Source organism: Triticum aestivum, chromosome 7A (assembly GCF_018294505.1).
Source record: "Triticum aestivum cultivar Chinese Spring chromosome 7A, IWGSC CS RefSeq v2.1, whole genome shotgun sequence".
Classification (NCBI taxonomy): Eukaryota; Viridiplantae; Streptophyta; class Magnoliopsida; order Poales; family Poaceae; genus Triticum; species Triticum aestivum.
In genome coordinates, this window is record NC_057812.1 from 29596244 (window position 1) to 29620266 (window position 24023).

At 43.8% G+C, this 24023-nt stretch overlaps 1 protein-coding gene across 1 annotated transcript; it reads right to left on the reverse strand.

Moving 5' to 3' along the window:
• Positions 1-19092: 19092 nt before the first annotated feature.
• LOC123151769 (uncharacterized) lies at positions 19093-22932 on the reverse strand. The gene is made up of 2 exons (XM_044571424.1): positions 19724-22932; positions 19093-19586 (listed from the first exon to the last, which is right to left on the reverse strand). The coding sequence occupies exon 1, from the start codon at positions 22778-22780 to the stop codon at positions 19724-19726; it is 3057 nt and encodes a 1018-aa protein (XP_044427359.1). The 5' UTR covers positions 22781-22932; the 3' UTR covers positions 19093-19586.
• Between the last annotated feature and the right edge of the window lie 1091 nt (positions 22933-24023).

The following is a 24023-nucleotide window of genomic DNA, read 5'->3' on the forward strand; positions in this document are numbered from 1 at the left end:
TAGTAGTAGGTCATCCTAGTGGCAGTAGGCTTGCGGTGGAGCGTGAGGGTGAGCAGGGCCCCCGATGCTGGTGAGCGGGTAGGTGAGGAAGCCCCGCTGCTCAACGGCGAGGTGGACCTGGAGATACTGCTATTGTTGGTGCCGGTGTCGATGGCTTAGGGAGATGGTGACGACGACTTCTAGAGAGGAAGTGAGGGTGCCGCAATGGAGGAGGAGGCTGTGGAAGTCTCCGCTGCTACTGCAGGCATATACGCACGGTTCGAAGAACATAACTGCGATCGATATGATACTGAGGAGGAGGCTGATGTATTTATAGGGGATGAAGCCCAAGGAAGATGAGCCGAGGGGCCTCGCGGGGGAGCCGTGTGTGCGTTGCTTATCCTCCATGTGGAAGGAGAAGAGATAGTGAGATTTTATGGAGATTAAAGAAGGCGATGAGGGAGTCGTAAATCAAGAGGCGTTCCCATCAATTATTCTCAGGGAAAAAAGAGTGCTGCCGTGAAGACAGGAAACATTGCGTCGCGGAGGAAAATCTTTTGGTATAAAAGAAAAGGATGACATCAGTATGGGTGATGAGGTAGTGGGGCCGCTGATGTGGACAGTCTGCATGTCAAGAGAATTAGCTTAGTGGGGATGATCTATTTAGGTCCACCACCCATCAACCTACAGAGTGCATCGTCATCGTCAGGTAAGTCAATTTTCGAACGCCTGCGCTGCTCCTTCTCTCACACCCTTCGCACAGTTTTTTTTTTGAGCATGCCCTTCGCACAGTTGGTTGAAACAACCTAGCAGTTGTTCCGGCCATATAGGCCTATGAACCCTAGAACCTATTCCTAGAAAACAAATCGGGGGGACAACGAACTAACAGGTGAGAATCACGAGGTCTTGTGAAACGGACAGGATAAAGTCCTCCGAGGCCGCCGTCCATCATAAAGTCACTTCCGCACCATATTGCCTTTTGGTGTAAAATTGTTAATTCTTATGATTCGTTAGAAATAATAAGTTGCCATATTTTTCTAGATTATTTTATATATAATACATATACTTTGTTCTTCACGTTTATGACAAGCTAAACGAGTCGAGCCAATTGAATCCGCGCTCGTTATTTTAACGAGCCGAGCCGACCGACTCGTTATCTTAACGAGCTCTAACCGCTGGAGCCGAGCTACACATGGGCGAAGCATAGAACTCCCTTTAACTTTGCATGCGCAGAACGGACAATTTTCTTTACAAACTCAAAACTTCAAATTGTCTTAGTTAAGCCGTGTAATTGATTCATGACATATCTATATTATCAGCTTTATTTCTACGGGACCTTTAAATGTAGAATCCATATTGGTGCGTTTTGAAGACTTTATTTTATTTACTTCATACTTGCCATGGGTGATTTATGATCGATGTTGCTGCTACTGTACTGGTTGGTGATTTTCAAAACTGGACTATCTATGTTTGTCCATAACCACAGACAAGATTTCCTTCCTAACAGTCGGCAAGCTCTTTATCATTCCCAGGGCGTTCCGACATTGCTCAGGCACTGTGGAAATGGGAGAGGGATACAGGAGGCTCCGCGCTCCTGATCTCTGTGTCGAGCACTGAACGGCGCTCCGGCGCAGGAACGCGTGGTCGCTCCCGCTCACATGATTCACTAATCTGCCACATCTGCAGATGTCATCCTGAAGCTGTAAATCGTGTACCAAAAGGTTTCCAGGCAAGAAACCACCGGCTAAAGTGCCAACTTCCTTGCCCCGGTAAAATCATCAACAAGTAGGATTGGTAAAAAGGAACCGTCTCTTCACTGCAACTTAGATAGAGGTGCGCATGGTAGGAGAGAGATGACGTGATTGGAGCCCTTCAAGGGAGTAAGTTTGAAACATTGGGTAGTACTACTGCAGTTACAGGATTCGAGCAGGAGATGCCCCAAGAACTCAACATGAATGCTATATAGGTTAGTGCCAGAGCAGTCAAATCCAGAGAGTGGTGGACTGCAATGTATGTAAATCAATCCATAGAGTGATCGATGGTATCTGACAAACAATGGAATGCTTCATTAGCAACGGAAATGCATGCAGAGAACAAACTCTGAAGAAACTGTGCCGCTGTGGTACAAAAACAAGGGGAAAACGATGTAGTTGTGCAAGTGCCCTTGTCTTATGACTCTTATCAGAATCAGCTCATATAGTCATCAAAATACTTCACAGATGTTATTGCTACACTGGTGCACTAGTACAGATGAAGTTTCAGTTTACTTTCTGAAGATGTGAGTCATACTGAAGAACATAGCCACTTCACAGGTCAAGAAATGTTAATCAGTATAGTTAATCTAAAAGAGCGAAAGGAAAATGTTAGCCAGCGTATAGATTGCATAGCACCTGGAGCACAACAACATCCTGGACCTGATTGCGATGCAGAAAATAACTGCATGAATGGATCTCTGGATTATTAACCCTTCAGCCAAGGACTAAGCAGAGTATTTCACTTCACCTTTCACAACTTGGCAGCTCCAGCCAAGCGAACCCACATTGATGGACATCCAATCCTTTGCTTTCATTCTCCCTTGACTGCTAGCATACCTGCATTAGGTTTAATTTTGAAATTTCTTGGTAACTTTATATTTCTCTCATACTGCTTACGAGTTATGACATGATTGGTGCAGAAGTACATCACTAAAAATTGTATCTGTTCTCCCAGCCGATGTTTTACTGCATGAAGAATGGGATTACAAGGTTATCCATCTTCTCTCTTCTCTCGAGCTCATCCTTCTCAGCAATCTGCTTCACCGTAGTCCACCCTTTTCTTGTCCGCTTCCTTGAACTGCCGGCTGCCTGAGTACAAGAATCACCTGGTGCAGATTTGGTATTCGAAGCTGACTTGCTATAGGTTCCAGGGGCCTTGCCAGCAACTGGACCACAATTCAGCGCTTTGCTGTTCAGTGTACTTGTAGTCTTCAATGGTTCTGCTGAACCTGTAGGCGCAGTCACTTCTGCCAGTTTGTTCTTCTGAGGAGTAACAAAGCTTGAGCCAAGTAGAAATTCTGCTTGCGAAGTGACATCGGGTTCACATGTTGTTGTGCTTTTAGAAGCACCGGGCTCAATTCCATTCATACATTTATCATGTGCGCTTTCTTCTTCAATTTTCAGTGGGATGTCTTCATGTCCAGCCGCTAACTGAGCATGATCCACCTTTGAAAAAGCTGCTCCTTTCTCCATTTTAGAATCTTCAGGAAGATTAGATTTTGGCCCATTACCTTGTTTATCTTTTTCAAGACTAGATGTTTTCAACCTGGACGATTCTAGTTGTGAGGCTGCTGTTAAAGAATGTTCAATCTCTTTTTCATTAGCTACTGTTGGCACGTTCATGTTGTCTCCTTTCAACATTATTCTGGTGATAACAGGCTTCCTTGATGATAACGGGCCATTCACGGTACCCTTTCCACTACCCCGTATTAGGTTTTGGTGTGCAGTTGAAGCCTGTCTGTAAGATTGATTCACACCTGCAATATTTGAATAATCTTTCTTCAGAGGTCCATATAAGGCCTATTGATATGGACAAAGGAGATAAACACACTACAGATTGGTGATGTTTTTTACAGAGTTGGTGTTAGTGTTGTGAGTTAAATATATTCTGAAGGACCTTTTTGCAAACTTGCTAAATGAAAGGAGTCTTAATGTGCTGTTGTGAGCTAAACACATAATTCCAAATATTCCTCAGACACAAAAGTTTTTATCAGCATTACTACAAACTGAAGGCACATTAAAAAAAAATGACACATACGTACATACATAGCACTATAGCAGATCTGAGATCAAAGGTTAAGCAAGCCAGACAAACTTTGAGATAATCTGCTCTGAGCTGGAATAATCATACAACATTCTCAGCACGGTTTTTTTATTTCAACTTCTTCTATGCTAGTACGCTCACATTTTGACAATACAAGGATCCAGAACAATTAGCTAATGTGCATTTTGGTAAAGAACCAATGTAACATGCAAAATGTTGGTCCTGCAAAATGGACGACCAATAACCTTCCCACCTTTTCCCTCGCTTTTGTGTAGTTTACTGTTTTGAAGACAAGATGTTACACTTAAATTGGCGTGTTCAATCATTCTTTTGTCCTTGCATCTAAATATTATCTGTACCAGACAGATTGCTCTCATTGAATGAAACATGTTTTCGAAGCTATAGGAGACAATATCTCAGTAACAGTGGGTGCTGAAAACAGAACAGAAATCACTGCAATAAAGTGGTACCATTAATCAATGTAAGTCAACAAAAAATGTTGTTTTGTGAGTATCAGGAGTTTTAGCAGAAATCCAATAGGTGCTTCAACTGATATATAGTATTGAGAACCTTTGAGAAAGGTACTTGCAAGTCCAAGGAAATATGGATCCAGCAAGATTATTTATTGTACAGCATAGTTAACACAATACTTCATGTGTAGAGCCAATTTCAACATGTCAACTGATATGCGTATATACTGATACTTGGTTCCTTGGATAAGTTGGCTTGCTCTTAGGATTTCAGGATGGTGGAACCATACTTCTAACAGCTCCAGCTGGCAGCAACTCTGCCTATGATATGCTGCTGGTACTATATGGAAGGAAGAGAGGAAAGCATAAATCGAACAAATAATTCAGCACGACTGACGATTGGAAGGAACAAATCAGGAGTTCAGCAAGGAGAAGAGAGGATGAATACATAGCAAGGGAGACAGGAGGGCAGATGAGAATATCACTCAGGAATCAGGAGGGTGGCAAAAACGGCCGGTGTTGTGGCTCCCAGTCACTGCGGCATTGGCCTGGCAAGGCTAGGTTTTGCAACACCCAGGAGGCGACTTGAATACTTGATCTGGAGGCTCCGCGGGCAGGGACTAGGATTTTGAGTCGCTCGTGCCAAGGGGATCAACTTATCGAAATTAGTCAGCGACTAGTCAACCACTGTTCGTGTGGTCTTCGTTAATTGTGGATCGACTTGAACTTTGTATTTCCGTTATGATGAGTAATGAAAAGGGGTGGCGCCCGGCTCAAAAAAAAAGCGACTAGTCAACCAGCCACTTGACTGCCAACTAGTCTGGTCGACGTGCCCAGTCGACACCTATGGTAGGACCGGTACACTGTCACCCGACTCTTAATCATTCGGCCGAAGTTTCTATTAGATATTTAAAATGAGCCTTTCCATGTAAAAAAAGTGAAAACAAAATTGAGATACATCTCATTCACTCAATAACACTCTGTTACAGGTTTGCCTATGTGAACCAAAGTACAAAGTTCAGTTAATAAGCCTAAAACTTTCTCATTTCTCCAATCAAAGATTATGAGCAACGGACTAACAGTCAACCTAACAGAGAAAACATTTGCTGAATTGATTGTTCGAAAACTCATACAATGTGTTTGTTCCCCAAAGTCTCAGTTTGCCACATCACAAGATGCAGACATGCTACTTTGCTAGAACAAGCATTTGTCTGAAAACAATGTCCGTCGATCAAACCGGACAGCGCCAGACACATATCTGTTGTCGACGACACCAGCCTGCGCCACCAGCCTGCGCCCGTCGATCAAACCGCGTCCACACACTGAGAGTCCACTGCTCCACGCCGCCGAGACCCATCGTCTTCAATGCGGTTGATGTAACACCGCTCCACCGGTTGGCCTCTCCAGTGAACCACTGCTCTAAGACGATGCCCAAGGAGGGAGAACGGCACCAAAGTGACCCAGACCTAGGGTTTCCCCTGGAACAACTGCCACTTGGAGGAACAGGGGCACGCCATCTGCAACTGCCGACGTACCCAAGCGGGGCCCACCGCCACATAGCTCTCACAACGACACCTTCAAGAAGAACACAACGCCAAGAGCGTCGTCGCCACCCTAGGGTTTTCACCCAAGAGAACGTGAGGCGGGAAAAGGTGGGGCGGACCCGAGCGACGTCTCCATGAAGAAAAACGGCACCCTCAGGTGTCGTCGCTGCCGTGGCCGGCAGGAGCCGACCTGAGAATTATCTCAATCTGCATACCCACCTCCCGCTCTGTTGGGGAACGCAGTAATTTCAAAAAATTTCTACGCACACGCAAGATCATGGTGATGCATAGCAACGAGAGGGGAGAGTGTTGTCTACATACCCTCGTAGACCGTAAGCGAAAGCGTTATGACAACGCGGTTGATGTAGTCGTACGTCTTCACGATCGACCGATCTAGCACCGAAGGTACGGCACCTCCGCAATCTGCACACGTTCAGCTCGGTGACGTCCCGCGAACTCACGATCGAGTAGAGCTTCGCCTAAGCACCGCTTCGATATAAACGAGGTGGATTATGGTGGAGGGGGGCACCGCACACGGCTAAAAGATCAATGATCAACTTGTGTGTTCATGTGGTGCCCCCCTCCCCCGTATATAAAGGAGTGGAGGAGGGGGAGGGCCGGCCCTCTCTATGGCGCGCCCTGGGGGAGTCCTACTCCCTCCGGGAGTAGGATTCCCCCCTTTCCTAGTAGAAGTAGGAGCCCTTCCAAGTAGGAGTAGGAGAGGAAGGAAGGAGAGAGGGAGGAAGGAAAGAGGCGCCTCCCTCTTTTCTCTTCCCTATCCTTTATTCCACTAAGGCCCAATAAGGCCCATATACTTCCCGGGGGGTTTTGGTAACCTCCCGGTACTCCGGAAAAAATGCCCGAACCACTCGGAACCATTCCGATGTCCAAATATAGGCTTCCAATATATCGATCTTTATATGTCGACCATTTCGAGACTCCTCGTCATGTCCGTGATCAAATCCATGACTCCGAACTACCTTTTGTACATCAAAACACATAAACTTATAATACCAATCGTCACCGAACATTAAGCGTGCGGACCCTATGGGTTCGAGAACTATGTAGACATGACCGAGACACATCTCCGGTCAATAACCAATAGTGGAAGCTGGATGCTCATATTGGCTCCTACATATTCTATGAAGATCTTTATCGGTCAAACCGCATAACAACATATGTAGTTCCCTTTGTCATCGGTATGTTACTTGCCCGAGATTCGATTGTCGGTATCTCAATACCTAGTTCAATCTCGTTACCGGCAAGTCTCTTTACTCGTTCGTAATGCATCATCCCGCAACTAACTCATTAGCCACATTGCTTGCAAGGCTTATAGTGATGTGTATTACTGAGAGGGCCCAGAGATACCTCTCCGACAATCGGAGTGACAAATCCTAATCTCGATCTATGCCAACTCGACAAGTACCATCAGAGACACTTGTAGAGCACATTTATAATCACCCAGTTACGTTGTGACGTTTGATAGCACACAAAGTGTTCCTCCGGTATTCAGGAGTTGCATAATCTCATAGTCAGAGGAACATGTATAAGTCATGAAGAAAGCAGTAGCAACAAACTAAACGATCATCGTGCTAAGATAACGGAATAGGTCAAGTCAATCACATCATTCTCTAATGATGTGATCCCGATAATCAAATGACAACTCATGTCTATGGCTAGGAAACTTAACCATCTTTGATTCAACGAGCTAGTCAAGTAGAGGCACACTAGTGACACTCTGTTTGTCTATGTATTCACACATGTACTAAGTTTCCGGTTAATACAATTCTAGCATGAATAATAAACAGTTATCATGATATAAGGAAATAAATAATAACTTTATTATTGTCTCTAGGGCATATTTCCTTCAGTCTCCCACTTGCACTAGAGTCAATAATCTAGTTCACATCTTTAAGTGATTAGTTCACATCTCCATGTGACTAATACCCAAAGGATTTACTAGAGTCAATAATCTTGTTCACATCGCTATGTGATTAATACCCAAAGAGTGGTCATTTTTGCTTGTGAGATAAGTTTAGTCTACGGGTTTGCAACATTCAGATCCGTATGTATTTCACAAATTTCTATGTCTACAATGCTCTGCACGGAGCTACTCTGGCTAATTGCTCCCACTTTCAATATGTATCCAGATCGAGACTTAGAGTCATCTAGATCGATGTAAAAATCTTGCATCGATGTAACCCTTTATGACGAACTCTTTTATCACCTCCATAACCGAGAAATATTTCCTTAGTCCTCTAAGGATAATTTTGACCGCTGTCCAGTGATCTACTCCTAGATCACTATTGTACTCCATTGCCAGAATCATGCTAAGGTATACAATAGGACTGGTAAACATCATAGCATACTTTACAGAACCTATGACTGAGTCATAGGGAATGACTTTTCATTCTATTTCTATTTTCTGTTGTGGTCGGGTTTTGAGTCTTTACTCAACTTCACACCTTGCAACATGGGCAAAAACTCCTTTGTTGACTGTTCCATTTTGAACTACTTCAAAATCTTGTCAAGGTATGTACTCATTGAAAAAACTTATCAAGCGTCCTGATCTATCTCTATAGATCTTGATGCTCAATGTGTAAGCAGCTTCATCGAGGTCTTTCTTTGAAAAACTCTTTTCAAACACTCCTTTATGCTTTCCAGAAAAATCTTACATTATTTCCGATCAACAATATATCATTCACATATACTTATCAAAAATGTTGTAGTGCTCCCACTCACTTTCTTGTAAGTACAGACTTCACTGCAAGTCTATATAAAACCATATGCTTTGATCATTTTATCAAAGTATATATTCCAACTCCGAGATGCTTGCACCAGTCCATAGATGGATCGCTAGAGCTTGCTCACTTTGTTAGCACCTTTAGGATTGACTAAACCTTCTTGTTGCATCACATACAATTCTTCTTTAATAAATCCATTAAGGAATGCAGTTTTGACATCCATTTGCCAGATTTCATAAAATGTGGCAATTACTAACATGATTCGGACAGACTTAAGCATCACTACGAGAGAGAAAATCTCATCGTAGTCAACATCTTGAACTTGTCGAAAACCTTTTGCGACAATTCAAGCTTTGTAGATAGTAACACTACTATCAGTGTCCGTCTTCCTCTTGAAAATCCATTTATTCTTAATGGCTCACCGATCAACGGGCAAGTCAATCAAAGTCCATACTTTGTTCTCATATATGGATCCCATCTCAGATTTCATGGCCTCAAGCCATTTTGCGGAATCTGAGCTCATCATCACTTCCACATAGTCCATAGGTTCGTCATGGTCTAGTAACATGACTTCCAGAATAGGATTACCGTACCACTCTGGTGCGGACCATACTCTGGTTGTCTTACGAGGTTTGGTAGTAACTTGATCTTAAGTTTCATGATCACCATCATTAGCTTCCTCACTAATTGGTGTAGAGATCACTAGAACTGATTTCTGTTGGGGAACGTTGCAGAAAATTAAAATTTTTCCTACGGTTTCACCAAGATCCATCTATGAGTTCATCTAAGCAACGAGTCAAGGGAGAGAGTTTGCATCTACATACCACTTGTAGATCGCGTGCGGAAGCTTGCAAGGTGATGATGTAGTCGTACTCGACGTGATTCGAATCACCGATGACCAAGTGCTGAATGGACAGCACCTCCGCGTTCAACACACGTACGGGACGGGAGACGTCTCCTCCTTCTTGATCCAGCAAGGGGGAAGGAGAGGTTGAGGAAGACAGCTCCACCGGCAGCACGACGGCGTGGTGATGGTGGAGAGGCAGTACTCCGACAGGGCTTCGCCAAGCACACAACGGAGGAGGAGAGGTGTTGGGGAGGGGAGGGCTGCGCCTTGGAGGGTGGTCTGGCTGCCCTCCCCTCACCCCTCTATTTATAGGGGGAAGGGAGAAGGGGGCCGGCCCCCTAGAACCCATCTAGGGGGGGTGCGGCGGCCTAGGGGAGAGGGGAGAGGGTGGCTTGCCCCCCAAGCCAAGGGGGCGCCCCCTCTAGGGTTCCCCCCTCAACCCTAGGCGCATGGGCCCAAGGGAGGGGGTGCGGCCAGCCCACCAGGGGCTGGCTCCCTGCCCCACGCAGCCCATGTGGCCCCCGGGAGGGGTGGCCCCTCCCGGTGGACCCCCGGAACCCTTCCGGTGGCCCCGGTACAATACCGGTATGACCCCGAAACTTCCCGGTGTCCGTTTGACAACTTCCCATATATAAATCTTTACCTCCGGACCCTTCCTGATCTCCTCGTGACGTCCAGGATCCCATCTGGGACTCCGAACAACATTCGGTAGTCACATACTAGTCTTCCTAATAACCCTAGCGTCACCGAACCTTAAGTGTGTAGACCCTACGGGTTCGGGAGACATGCAGACATGACCGAGACGCTCTCAGTCAATAACCAACAGCGGGATCTGGATACCCATGATGGCTCCCACATGCTCCTCGATGTTATCATCGGATGAACCACGATGTCGAGGATTCGATCAAACCCTGTATGCAATTCCCTTTGTCAATCGGTACGTTACTTGCCCGAGACTCGATCGTCGGTATCCCAATACCTTGTTCAGTCTCGTTACCGGCAAGTCACTTTACTCGTACCGTAATGCATGATCCCGTGTCCAACACCTTGGTCACATTGAGCTCATTATGATGATGCATTACCGAGTGGGCCCAGAGATACCTCTCCGTCATACGGAGTGACAAATCCCAGTCTCGATCCGTGTCAACCCAACAGATACTTTCGGAGATACCTGTAATGCACCTTTATAGTCACCCAGTTACGTTGTGATGTTTGATACACCCAAGGCACTCTTACGGTATCCGGGAGTTACACGATCTCATGGTCGAAGGAAGAGATACTTGACACTGGCAAAGCTCTAGCAAAACGAACTACACGATCTTTTATGCTATGCTTAGGATTGGGTCTTGTCCATCACATCATTCTCCTAATGATGTGATCCCGTTATCAACGACATCCAATGTCCATAGTCAGGAAACCATGACTATCTGTTGATCACAACGAGCTAGTCAACTAGAGGCTCACCAGGGACATATTGTGGTCTAAGTATTCACACGTGTATTACGATTTCCGGATAATACAGTTATAGCATGAATAAAAGACATTTATCATGAACATTGAAATATAATAATACTTTTATTATTGCCTCTAGGGCATATTTCCAACAATTTCTGTGATGAACTACTTTCCAATTCGGGAGAAGGTACAATTACCTCATCAAGTTCTACATTCCTCCCACTCACTTCTTTCGAGAGAAACTTCTTCTCTAGAAAGGATCCACTTTTAGCAACAAAGATATTGCCTTTCGAATCTGTGATAGAAGGTGTACCCAACAGTTTCTTTTGGGTATCCTATGAAGACGCACTTTTCCGATTTAGGTTTGTGCTTATCAGGCTGAAACCTTTTCACATAAGCATCACAACCCAACCTTTAAGAAATGACAGCTTAGGTTTCTAGCCAAACCATGGTTCATAAGGTGTCGTCTCAACGGATTAGATGGTGCCCTATTTAATGTGAATGTGGTTGTCTCTAATGCATAACCCCAAAATGATAGTGGCAAATTGGTAAGAGACATCATAGATTGCACTATATCCAATAAAGTACGGTTATGACATTCAGACACACCATTATGCTGTGGTGTTCCAGGTGACATGAATTTGTGAAACTATTCCACATTGTTTCAGATGAAGACCAAACTCGTAACTCAAATATTCGCCTCCGCGATCAGATCGTAGAAACTTTATTTTCTTGTTACGATGATTTTCCACTTCACTCTGAAATTCTTTGAACTTCTGAAATGTTCCAGACCTGTGTTTCATTAAGTAGATATACCCATATCTTCTCAAATCATCTGTGAAGGTCAGAAAATGACGATATCCGCCACGAGCCTCAACACTTATCAGATCGCATACATCAGTATGTATTATTTCCAGTAAGTTAGTTTCTCGCTCCATTGTTCCAGAGAACGGAGTCTTAGTCATCTTGCCCATGAGGCATGGTTCGCAAGCATCAAGTGATTCATAATCAAGTGATTCCAAAAGTCCATCAACATGGAGTTTCTTCATGCGCTTTACACCAAGATGACCTAAACGGTAGTGCCACAAATAGATTGCACTATCATTATTAACTTTGCATGTTTTGGCTTCAATATTATGAATATGTGTATCACTACGATCGAGATTCAATAAACCATTCACCTTGGGTGTATGACCACAAAATGTTTTATTCATGTAAACAGAATAACAATTATTCTTTGACTTAAATGAATAACCGTATTGCAATAAACATGATCCAATCATATTATGCTCAACGCAAACACCAAATAACATTATTTTAGGTTCAACACTAATCCCGAAGGTAAAGTGAGTGTGCGATGATGATCTTATCAACCTTGGAATCATTTCCAACACACATCGTCACCTCGTCCTCAACTGGTCTTTGTTTATTTTGCAACTCCCATTTCGAGTTACTACTCTTAGCAACTGAACTAGTATCAAATACCGAGGGGTTTGCTATAAACACTAGTAAAGTACACATCAATAACATGTATATCAAATATACCTTTGTTTACTTTGCCATCCTTCTTATCCGCCAAGTATCTAGGGCAGTTCCACTTCCAGTGACCATTTGTTTGTAGTAGAAGCACTCAGTTTTAGGCTTGGGTCTAGCTTTGGGCTTCTTCACGGGAGTGGCAACTTTCTTGCCATTCTTTTTGAATTTCCCTTTCTTTCCCTTGCCCTTTTACTTTAAACTAGTGGTCTTGTCAATCATCAACACTTGATGCTTTTCTTGATTTCTACCTTCGTCGATTTCAGCATCACGAAGAGCTCGAGAATTGTTTTCGTCATCCCTTGCATATTATAGTTCATCACTAAGTTCTAGTAACTTGGTGATAGTGACTAGAGAACTTTATCAATTATTATCTTATCTGGAAGATTAACTCCCACTTGATTCAAGCAATTGTAGTACTCAGACAATCTGAGCACATGCTCATTGGTGAGCTATTCTCCTCCATCTTGTAGGCAAAGTACCGTTAGAGGTCTCATACCTCTTGACACGGGCATGAGTCTGAAATACTAGTTTCAACTCTTGGAACATCTTATATGTTCCGTGGCATTCAAAACATTTTTGAAGTCCCGGTTCTAAGCCGTAAAGCATGGTGCACTAAACTATCAAGTAGTCATCATACCGAGCTTTACCAAACGTTCATAACGTCTGTATCTGCTCCTGCAATAGGTCCGTCACCTAGCCGTGCATCAAGGACATAATTCTTATGTGCAACAATGAGGATAATCCTCAGATCACGGACCTAGTCCGCATCATTTCTACTATCATCTTTCAACATAGTTTTTCTCTAGGAACATATCAAAAATAAACGGGGAGCTACATCGCGAGCTATTGATCTACAACATAGTTATGCAAATACTATCAGGACTAAGTTCATGATAAATTAAAGTTCAATTAATTATATTACTTAAGAACTCCCACTTAGATAGAGATCTCTCTAATCATCTAAGTGATCACGTGTCCATATCAACTAAACCATGTCCGATCATCACGTGAGATGAAGTAGTTTTCAATGGTGAACATCACTATGTTGATCATATCTACTATATGATTCACGTTCGACCTTTTGGTCTCCAGTTTTCCAAGGCCATATCTGCATATGCTAGGCTCGTCAAGTTTAACCCGAGTATTCGGCGTGTGCATAACTGGCTTGCACCGGTTGTATGTGAACGTAGAGCTTATCACACCCGATCATCACATGGTGTCTTGGCACGACGAACTGTCGCAACGGTGCATACTTAGTGAGAACACTTATACCTTGAAATTTAGTGAGAGATCATCTTATAATGCTACCGCCGAACTAAGCAAAATAAGATACATAAAGGATAAACATCACATGCAATCAAAATATGTGACATGATATGGCCATCATCATCTTGTGCCTTTGATCTCCATCTCCAAAACACCGTTATGATCTCTATTGTCACCGGCATGACACCATGATCTCCATCATCTTGATCTCTATCAACGTGTCGTTACATGGTCGTCTCACCAATTATTGCTTTTGCAACTATTGCTATCGCATAGCGATAAAGTAAAGCAATTATATGGCACTTGCATCTTATGCAATAAAGAGACAACCATAAGGCTCCTGCCAGTTGCCGATAACTTTAACAAAACATGATCATCTCATAAAACAATTGATATCTCATCATGTCTTGACCATATCACATCACAACATGCCCTGCAAAAACAAGTTAGATGTCATCTACTTTGTTGTTGCAAGTTTTACGTGGCTGCTACGGGCTGAGCAAGAACCATTCTTACCTACGCATCAAAAAACCACAACGCGGTATAGTGATTGTTTTTTGATCTTCAGAAGGAACCATGTTCATTGAATCCGATTCAACTAAAGTTGGAAAACAGACACCCACTAGCCACCTGTGTGCGAAGCACGTCGGTAGAACCAGTCTCGTGTAAGTGTACGCGTAATGTCGGTCTGAGCCGCTTCATCCAACAATACCTCCGAATCTAGAATCAACTAGTTACGGCAAGCAATATGTATATACCCACGCCCACAACTCCTTTGTGTTCTACTCGTGCATATAACATCTACGCATAGACCTGGCTCGGATGCCACTGTTGGGGAACGCAGTAATTTCAAAAATTTCCTACGCACACGCAAGATCATGGTGATGCATAGCATCGAGAGGGGAGAGTGTTGTTTACGTACCCTCGTAGACCGTAAGCGGAAGCGTTATGACAATGCAATTGATGTAGTCGTACGTCATCACGATCGACCGATCTAGCAACGAAGGTACGACACCTCCGCGATCTGCATACGTTCAGCTTGGTGACGTCCCGCGAACTCACGATCCAGTAGAGCTTCGAGGGAGAGTTTCGTCAGCGCGACGGCGTGATGACGGTGATGATGATGCTACTGGAATAGCGCTTCGCCTAAGCACCGCTACGATATAACCAAGGTGAATTATGGTGGAGGGGGGAACCACACATGACTAAAAGATCAATGATCAACTTATGTGTCCATGGGGTGCCCTCCTCCCCCATATATAAAGGAGTGGAGGTGGGGGAGGGTCGGCCCTCAATATGGCGCGCCCTGGGGGAGTCCTACTCCCTCCGGGAGTAGGATCCCCCCTTTCCTAGTAGAAGTAGGAGCCCTTCCAAGTAGGAGTAGGAGAGGAAGGAAGGAGGAGAGAGGGAGGAAGGAAAGGGGGGGCGCCCCCCTTCCCAATCCGGATTGGGCTTGGGGGCGCGCCTCCCTCTTTTCCCTTCCCTCTGCTCTATTCCACTAAGGCCCAATAAGGCCCATATACTCCCCGCGGGGTTCCGGTAACCTCCCGGTACTCCAGAAAAATGCCCAAACCACTCGGAACCATTCTAATGTCCAAATATAGGCTTCCAATATATCGATCTTTATGTCTCGACCATTTTGAGACTCCTCGTTATGTCCGTGATCAAATCCGGGACTCCGAACTACCTTCGGTACATCAAAACACATAAACTTGTAATACCGATCGTCACCGAATGTTAAGCATGCGGACCCTACGGGTTCGAGAACTATGTAGACATGACCGAGACACATCTCCAGTCAATAACCAATAGCGGAACCTGGATGCTCATATTGGCCCCTACATATTCTACGAAGATCTTTATCGGTCAAACCGCATAACAGCATACGTTGTTCCCATTGTCATGTTACTTGCCCAAGATTCGATCGTCGGTATCTCAATACCTAGTTCAATCTCGTTACCGAACCGAGTATATTTACTCGTTCCGTAATGCATCATCCCGCAACTAACTCATTATTCACATTGCTTGCAAGGCTTATAGTGATGTGCATTACCGAGAGGGCCCAGAGATACCTCTCCGACAATCGGAGTGACAAATCCTAATCTCGATCTATGTCAACTCAACAAGTACCATCGGAGACACCTGTAGACAACCTTTATATCACCCAGTTACGTTGTGACGTTTGGTAGCACACAAAGTGTTCCTCCGGTATTCGGGAGTTGCATAATCCCATAGTCAGAGGAACATGTATAAGTCATGAAGAAAGCAGTAGCAACAAACTAAATGATCATCGTGCTAAGATAACGGAATGGGTCAAGTCAATCATATCATTCTCTAATGATGTGACCCCGTTAATCAAATGACAACTCATGTCTATGGCTAGGAAACTTAACCATCTTTGATTCAACGAGCTAGTCAAGTAGAGGCATACTAGTGAGGCATACTAGTGACATTCTGTTTGTCTATGTATTCACACATGTACTAAGTTTCCGGTTAATACAATTCTAGCATGAATAATAAGCATTTATCATGATATAAGGAAATAAATAATAACTTTATTATTGCCTCTAGGGCATATTTCCTTCACGCTCCGTACCAACCCGATAACTGGCTAGCAGGATGGCCATGTCCGATAATTAAGATGGAGTGCACGCAACATGGGTTGGAGGAAGGAGCAACTCGGCGTCTTTGGCCGCCGGGCCGCAAGCCGCGACATCAACCTGCCGGTCAATCGCCGGCCACCCAATCCGATCCCCGATAGCCCACCCGCCCAGCGTCACCGGACATGGAGGGCATCCCAGGGTCCACCGCCCCTGATCCAGGGCCCTCCAACCCTGATCGAGATGGTCCACACCATCCCTGCCGCCAAGGCCACCGATGGGACGTCAGTCGGCCGCATGCCATCATTGTCCAACAAGGCACCTTGGTCCAGATCGGCGCCACCACGATCCAGATCAGGATCACACCCATGAGATGGGGCGTCCGGCGCCACCCAAGGACCCGAGAGGGGAGGCACTACCTCTGGCGCCGCCAGACGCACGAGTTTTGCTCGACATCGACCACCGGCGGCGATGGAGGGAAGGGAGGACCAGCGGCTGGGTTTGGGGCCCCTCTGTTGCCCACTCGCCGGGGGTGGGGGTGGGGGGACGACGAAGGAGAGGGGAGGGGAAGGGCAGCTCGCAATCTGGTGGCGACGGAGGGACGGCTCGCCCATTCGATATACTATATCAATGGGATTATATTCATCTACTCGTGTACATAGCCTTTTGTGTCTCTATTCTTGTACTGCTCCAAAAAGTTGGATCTCGATCCCATGAAAGTCAGTGTTAATGAAGTGTGCATTTGCTATTTGGACATTCACAGGTATCTGTTATTAGATATATCCATTCGAGCACCAACTAATTCCGAACGGAGGAAGTAGAACCTTTCTAACATCTACATGTATATACATATAGTCTTCTGGTGGGTTTGTTTATCCATAGCTGTGAAATGTATCTTTAGAAAATGAGTCAGATATATTTCTGTCACACCCCGAGACCGGGCCTAGGCGAGACAGCCGCCGCACGCCTATAGACCAGGGGCCTATAGTCACGCAAGGCGTGATTAAGCAGGCATAAACCAACAGTGGATCACAAAAGCTCATATATTTACTTTACAAGTTCCTTTGCATTTACAAAATGGCTCAAATAAATTATTTTCTAGTCGCCTTCCCACCCACTGGTCCAGCCTAGTCTTGGATGACTACATCTTTTGAACAGGCTTGAGTTACATCGTCTGTATCTAAAAATAGAGAAAGCAAGGATGAGTACGACAAGTCATACTCAGCAAGCAGCTACTTCACTATTCAACAAGAGTAGAATTTAAGGATATTGATACAATAACAACGGGTTGACTATATCTAAAGGAGAATAAATAACGTGACAAATTGCTGGAGCCAATTTAATTAGAAATAGGTAAAAGAACAACATAACCGGATATAATGAAAATGGACCAAGAAATTATTGGCATCACACATGACCGCAAGCTTCCCAACCCGGGAGTCACAAGGGTGAAATTTCACACTTTTACGCTCTTAGGAGGGGTACTCCGACGTCGACAGTCTCAACTAGAACCACACAGGCGCTAGTAGAGCAGAGCTCTTGTACCCACTAAAACTCGAACACCTGGACCTACTGATGTCGATCGCTCCTATGGATCCATCACCGACACGTTCCCGAACAAGGTCCGTCCTTAGTGGAGAACTCAGACAGTCCCATACCTGAACTGTGACCGGTACAATACGTTTGCCGTCGTGACACCAATATAGATGGACAGAATATGACATGGGGCTGGATCAGCTATATAAGATCATTGAAATATCAGTCAAGACAATAAACCCATGCCTTTACATGAGTTCCTCTCGTATCAGACTTTTCATCAACAAATGGATCATCAAGGACAACATGTCCTTCAACAAATGGATTATCAAGGACAACATGTCCTCAAATAAAACAGAAATCAACAGAGGATAAATAAGATTCAAGGTCCAGCAACATAATCATAACGATGATCACAGGAGACAACAATAAGATAGGATTCAAGGAGTTAGCAAAGTAACCACTTGCCTCGGATAATATGATTTCTCCTTTAGAATAATATTCTGCCAGAAGATGAAACTCCAATACTCCATCATCTTTGTATAGAATCTGACGAACGCACATATACTAATATTCTTCTGACGTATGGCTCTGTTATTCCCTCCAGCAGCATCTACACGATCTATATATCTTCAAACATGGACGCGTGCATACTTGTATTCTTCATCTCTCTTCTCTTTGCTCTCTCTCCGCCGGTATGCTCTATTTCTCTCATGCTCTCACTCTTGGTGATGAGGATGTGCAAAACGAGTAGCAGCAGCTATTTATGGACGGTGAGCCCAGAGTGAACTCAGCCGAGATGTTCTTGAAGCACACGATCATCTGGACTCTACCTATTACGTGGCAAGCATGCATTGGTCTACGTGGAGAACCTGGTAAAAGATCAAGCCGCAATGGCCTTTGACCCTTGCCCCTTGACCCTTCGAACTGCTGCCCCTTTTGCTTGTGCAAAAGCCAAACAAACCTGACCACTATACAAAACCTTCACGTAGAAATTTCTTGGTCCTAAATATCTAAGGGTGCTGCCAGCACAACCTAGCTTCATCTAGTACCAGGCCACGTTGGCCCTCTCATGCATAGGATTTTACTTAGCTTGTAAGCATAGTACATACGTGTGCATTCTCATCATTACATGCATGCACATCTTCTAGTATTTGGCCATCTTCTCATTACTAGCTAGCCTGTACTACCTACTAATTTGTATTACTTTGCATGCTAATGCCATAACGTGAGTGCATGGATGCTAGTCTATGTATACATATACATACTTACTTAGTGTGTAATATCCATCTAATATTTTATGCATGCAAAAATTACAGTTCTATTTTAATCACTTGAATCAATAATCTAGCATATCTTATTTTCTCAAATATTTTATGTTAAACAGATAATAGAAATTTAATTACTCAACTTAATTTAAATTAATAACCCTAAAAATCCGGGTTATTACAATTTCAGGTTTGAGGAAGTTAGAGAAAGTGATGTTTAGAAAAAATCAGTGTTGCAGCAGCAACAACAGCTCCAAGGCGGGAAATATGTTCTTATTTTCACTGGTAAGTCTCGGTTTCCCCTTAACAACACATTTTGCTGCTAGATTTGCATATACACACAGATTATTTTTATAGCTAGTACAAACATAATGGGGATTGTCAGACTGATCAAAGTTTTAAATAACCACGAATGACTTCCTGGACACATAATACAGAAAATCCATGAATGGGATAGTGGTCCAGGACATCAAGACACGCTCCTTCACGACAATAAGTAGTTCTGAATTCTAACTGTGAAGTTCACAGTTGGTTGCAATGGTTCTGTAGAATCCAAGTAATGAACTTAAGGTTAAGAAATCAACAATGATTGTGAAATATAAAATACTTAAGTTGGTCGTAAATGAACCTACAACGTCAAAACTGAATTTTTTAACAAAAAAATTCAAAGGTTGCATTACCTATTTGGTGAGGGCTTCTGTATAGACAATATTCTTTGTGTATGTCTTGCTTGCACTGATATTCTTATTCTTATTCTTGTTTTTCTTCTCCTCCTTTGTGTATGTGTCACTTGTACCGATCTTCTTATTCTTCACCTTGTTCTCATCATGTGTACCTGTTAGTACCTTTATGTTTTCTATCGTGGTCGCTCTAGAAAGTGCAACATATAGTTGACCATGTGAGAATACCGGTTCAGGCAGGTACGCGCCGACATTTGCTATTGTCTGACCTTGTGATTTGTTTATTGTCATTGCAAAGCTGAGCCTGATTGGAAATTGTTTCCTCTTGAAACTAAATGGGAACATGTCATCGTCAGAGGGGCATAATGGTATGCAAGGCAAGAAAACTCGCATTCCAGAGTGCTGCCCTACCACAATCTCTGCATCAATTGCATTTTTCTGAAACCCACGTACGACCAACCGTGTGCCATTGCATAGTCCATTAGCGGGGTCAATATTCCTAAGTAGTATGATTGCACAATTTATTTTGAGCTTTAGCATATGTGGAGGCAATCCATTTGGGGTGAGTGTGTTTAGGAATTTTGGTGGATAGTAGTTATGTGGGTCGTCTTCTACAGAATCGAAGCTGTGGTACACCATCTCCTCCCCTTGGAAGCGATCAATCATTTGTAGGTTGATTTTGTCTACACAGTCGTTTCTTGTGGATAAAATTGCCCTTGACGTGATGTATTTTGGATCTTTTAGGGAAGCAGGTCGGTAGATACTGTCAATGAGTCTATCAAGGCCATTATCATCCGCCTTATTTGGCACACATATACTTGTAGGTAGAAGTATTTCACCATCATCATTTGTCTCCTCGGTTCCGTTTCCAATGCGTAGTAGGTATTCTGTGAACCATGGATCGTTTGGAGCCCTCATGTTGCGCACAAGCTTCAATTGATGCATGCAATTCCAGAGCTTGGACCTGCGTAGTGATGCATCTACTATCTGAGCTCTTGTTCCCTTTCGGACAACAGGGAGCACTTGCCTAAAATCTCCACCAAACACGACCGTTTTTCCACCGAATGGAAGATCTGGTTTGTCCATTATGTCTCGCATGCTTTTGTCTAGTGCCTCCACTGTCTGCCTCTTAGTCATAGATGCTTCATCCCAGATTATGAGTGATGCTGCTTGGAGTAGCTTGGCTGTCCCACTTTGTTTTGTGAACCCACAAATATCTCCATCGTCTATTCTTAATGGAATCTTGAACCTCGAGTGTGCGGTCCTCCCTCCAGGCATTATGGAAGCAGCAACACCTAAAGTGGCCGTTGCCACGGCAATCATGCCTTGTCCGCGTATTGTGGCCAAGAGAGCCCTGTAAAGAAAAGTTTTTCCCGTCCCTCCCGGTCCATCGACAAAGAATATGCCTCCTCTTTGGCAGTCAACTGTGGCTAGGATTTTATCGTAGGCTTTCCTCTGCTCGTTGTTTAGTTTCTTATGCAAAGATGCGTCCTCAGGGTCTACCTTGATTGAGGTCTCCTCTATGATCTCCCTAGGTACATCATTTGTTGTGTCATGTTGTTTGTCAATCTTTGGAAGAGGAAACGATTCTATGTCTTTTCCCATTGAGTGCAAGATGTCCCTGATATTTTTCAACACCATCTGTTCAACCGTGTGCTTGCATTTGCAATTTATATTGTAGTCTTTCGACATTGCCTCAAGGTGATTGTTCCAAAGGCTACGGACGTCGTTGGGCATGCAAAACACCAGGATTGTCGTGAATAGCCTTCGTAGCGATGAGGACACTTGGAACAACTCTGCTTCTGTCATGGAGTCATCAAGTGTGTTGTCTGCCTCAATGAGCCCCCTTTTTTCTGCTGCTTCACGGAAGGTTGGCATTACTTGTCCATCAATTGTTCGTAGGCCTTCGTAGCTGGTGGCGCCTGTCACGTGGTTTAGGAGAACCCGAAGATAGTATCGTTCTCCTTCGGCCGGGTGTGCTGAGATGATCTTGCCAACCTGGGACAGAGCGGCTCGTTTCCTTTCTTGCCAAAATTTCCCTCGTCTTTGCCAAGTATAATATTCCGGAAAGTCCCTATATAGTATGCCTCGTGCTTTCACATGTAAGTTGTTTGCTTTAAAGTATGTTGTCAACATTGATTTTTTGGTGCCATCACGGTCGATAATATTTTTTATTTTTTCCTTGCCGTGATATGAAACCATGTGCATATTTGGGAGATGTAGCTGCAATTGCAAGACTGCTGGGTGTATTTTGCTTAGTTCGAAGCCATATATTCTCCACAATGCTTCTGGAGGTGTCACCCACCGTGCATCTCTGTATTGTCGAATCTCGTCAATTTCCACTTCATCTACTTTGTCAGTTACAAATGCTCTGTCATGACTCTTGTACATGAACTTGAACAGGTACTTAACGGCTTTAATGCTTGAACATATCTCAACATTTATGTGGCAATTGAGCATCCTTAATAGATAGGGATTGTAAGGAACCACCCACCTATTGTCAAGTTTCCAATTTCGGAAAATTTCGGTACTGTCGTCATTGCGTCTCCTATAGAGCGGGTAGCAGTCCTTGCCTTGAATTGTAGTTTCATTAAATGGCCTTGGATAATTATTCTTGCATGATGGATGGTTTTTTGTGCATGGAAATTTTTTATTCAATGCACCACAAGGACCATGTATCATATGTTTGATTACCATTTTGTATAGCTCTGGGTACTTGTGCTTGTTAGGGAGCTCAGCAGAGATGATTCTGTCATACTGTTCCGGACATGTGTACTTGTATTTTTCGGTCATGGTGAGCAAAAAGTGAGCATGGGGTAATCCCCACTTTTGGAACTCTATGACATATGTATATGCCTTAACCTTTCCAAGAATGGTCTTCTCAAATAGTTGCTTCTTCATTTCTTCCAACTTCGCCCTGAAAACACGAACAACAATATCTAGGCGATCTTGTGGTGTTTGTCCAGACTGTAGTTCACGTGTGATCTCTTCCCATTTGGGGTTGCAGGTCATTGAGAGGAATATGTCTGGCTTTCCATATTTTCTAACTAAAGCCATAGCATCTTGATACCGACGAAGTTTATCTCGTGGCCCTCCAATAAATGACGAGGCAAGTACTGTCCGTTTTCCGACTGCATTTCCCTTTTGTTCTCCAGCTTGAATATTGTCTACAAGGTCTTGGTATAGATCTGCCCTTATTTCCTTTTGATGATGCCACCTCATAGGATGTAAGATAATAAATAAGGTGCTCTCTCATTCCACATTAAAGCTTATGTAAAAGGTGTTGGTTCATGTACATACAATCTTCTTTTCTTTCCTTATTTATTGTATGTGAAATCATCAAAAATTCTATGTGGCAAAGTCTATCAACAACTATCTTACAACCATTAGAGATGCCCTAATGATCGGCTGAGGCGTGTCCAATACAGGACCGATTTTCTAAACCTAGAGTTTTGCACCATACATGCACGACCAAATGCAGCACACTGCCGGTGTAAATGTCCTGTGACTTCGAGATTTGGATCAAAATTATGGGGTTATCTTTTTATCTGGTAGAAGCTAGATCAAGCCAACACACAACAGCAGTCGGCACCTCAATGCTAGATCAAGCCAACAGAAGTGGCAGTTCCAACATCAAACAATAAGAATCCTCATCAAATCAAGGCATAGCGACAATATCATGGATCAACAAAAGTTGTATCTTTGCCTCTGTGAATTAATGGGCATAGCGACAGCACAGCCCATGGTGGCAGGCTCCACATGGCGCCCTCGGCTTAGACACCTGTACGCGCGCCGAGTACGCGTAAAAAAAACTCTCGGCGTAAGGAAACAGTTTGCAACTGTGAATCATCAGTGTAGCACCTTTTTACAAGTACGTTTATAGCATTGGGTTGGTGCCGAGTTTACAGGATTCAAGCAGGAGATGCCCCAAGAACTGAAGATGGATGCTACATAGGTTACTACCAGAGCAGCTACAGAAGTACCAAAAATATGAGTATGAAGATGCTACCAGATACTAACAGAGAGTGGTGGACTCTACTCCATAGCATGGTCCCTGTGATGGTATCTGACACAAATAATGGAATACTCAATTAGCAACGGAAATGTGCACAGAGAACAAACTCTGGAGAAATTGTGCAGCTGTGGCCCAAAAACAGTATACAGAGAACAAACTCTGGATTGTTAACCCTTCAGCCAAGACCCGAACAGAGTATTTGACTTTACCTTTGACAACTTGGCAGGTCGAGCCAAGCACACCCGCATTGGCGAATATTCAAGCCGTAACTTTCATTCCCTTGAC

Excerpts from the sequence above, each read along its gene's own strand:
- LOC123151769 (XM_044571424.1), bottom strand. The coding sequence starts at position 22,780 with ATGGCTTTAGTTAGAAAATATGGAAAGCCAGACATATTCCTCTCAATG.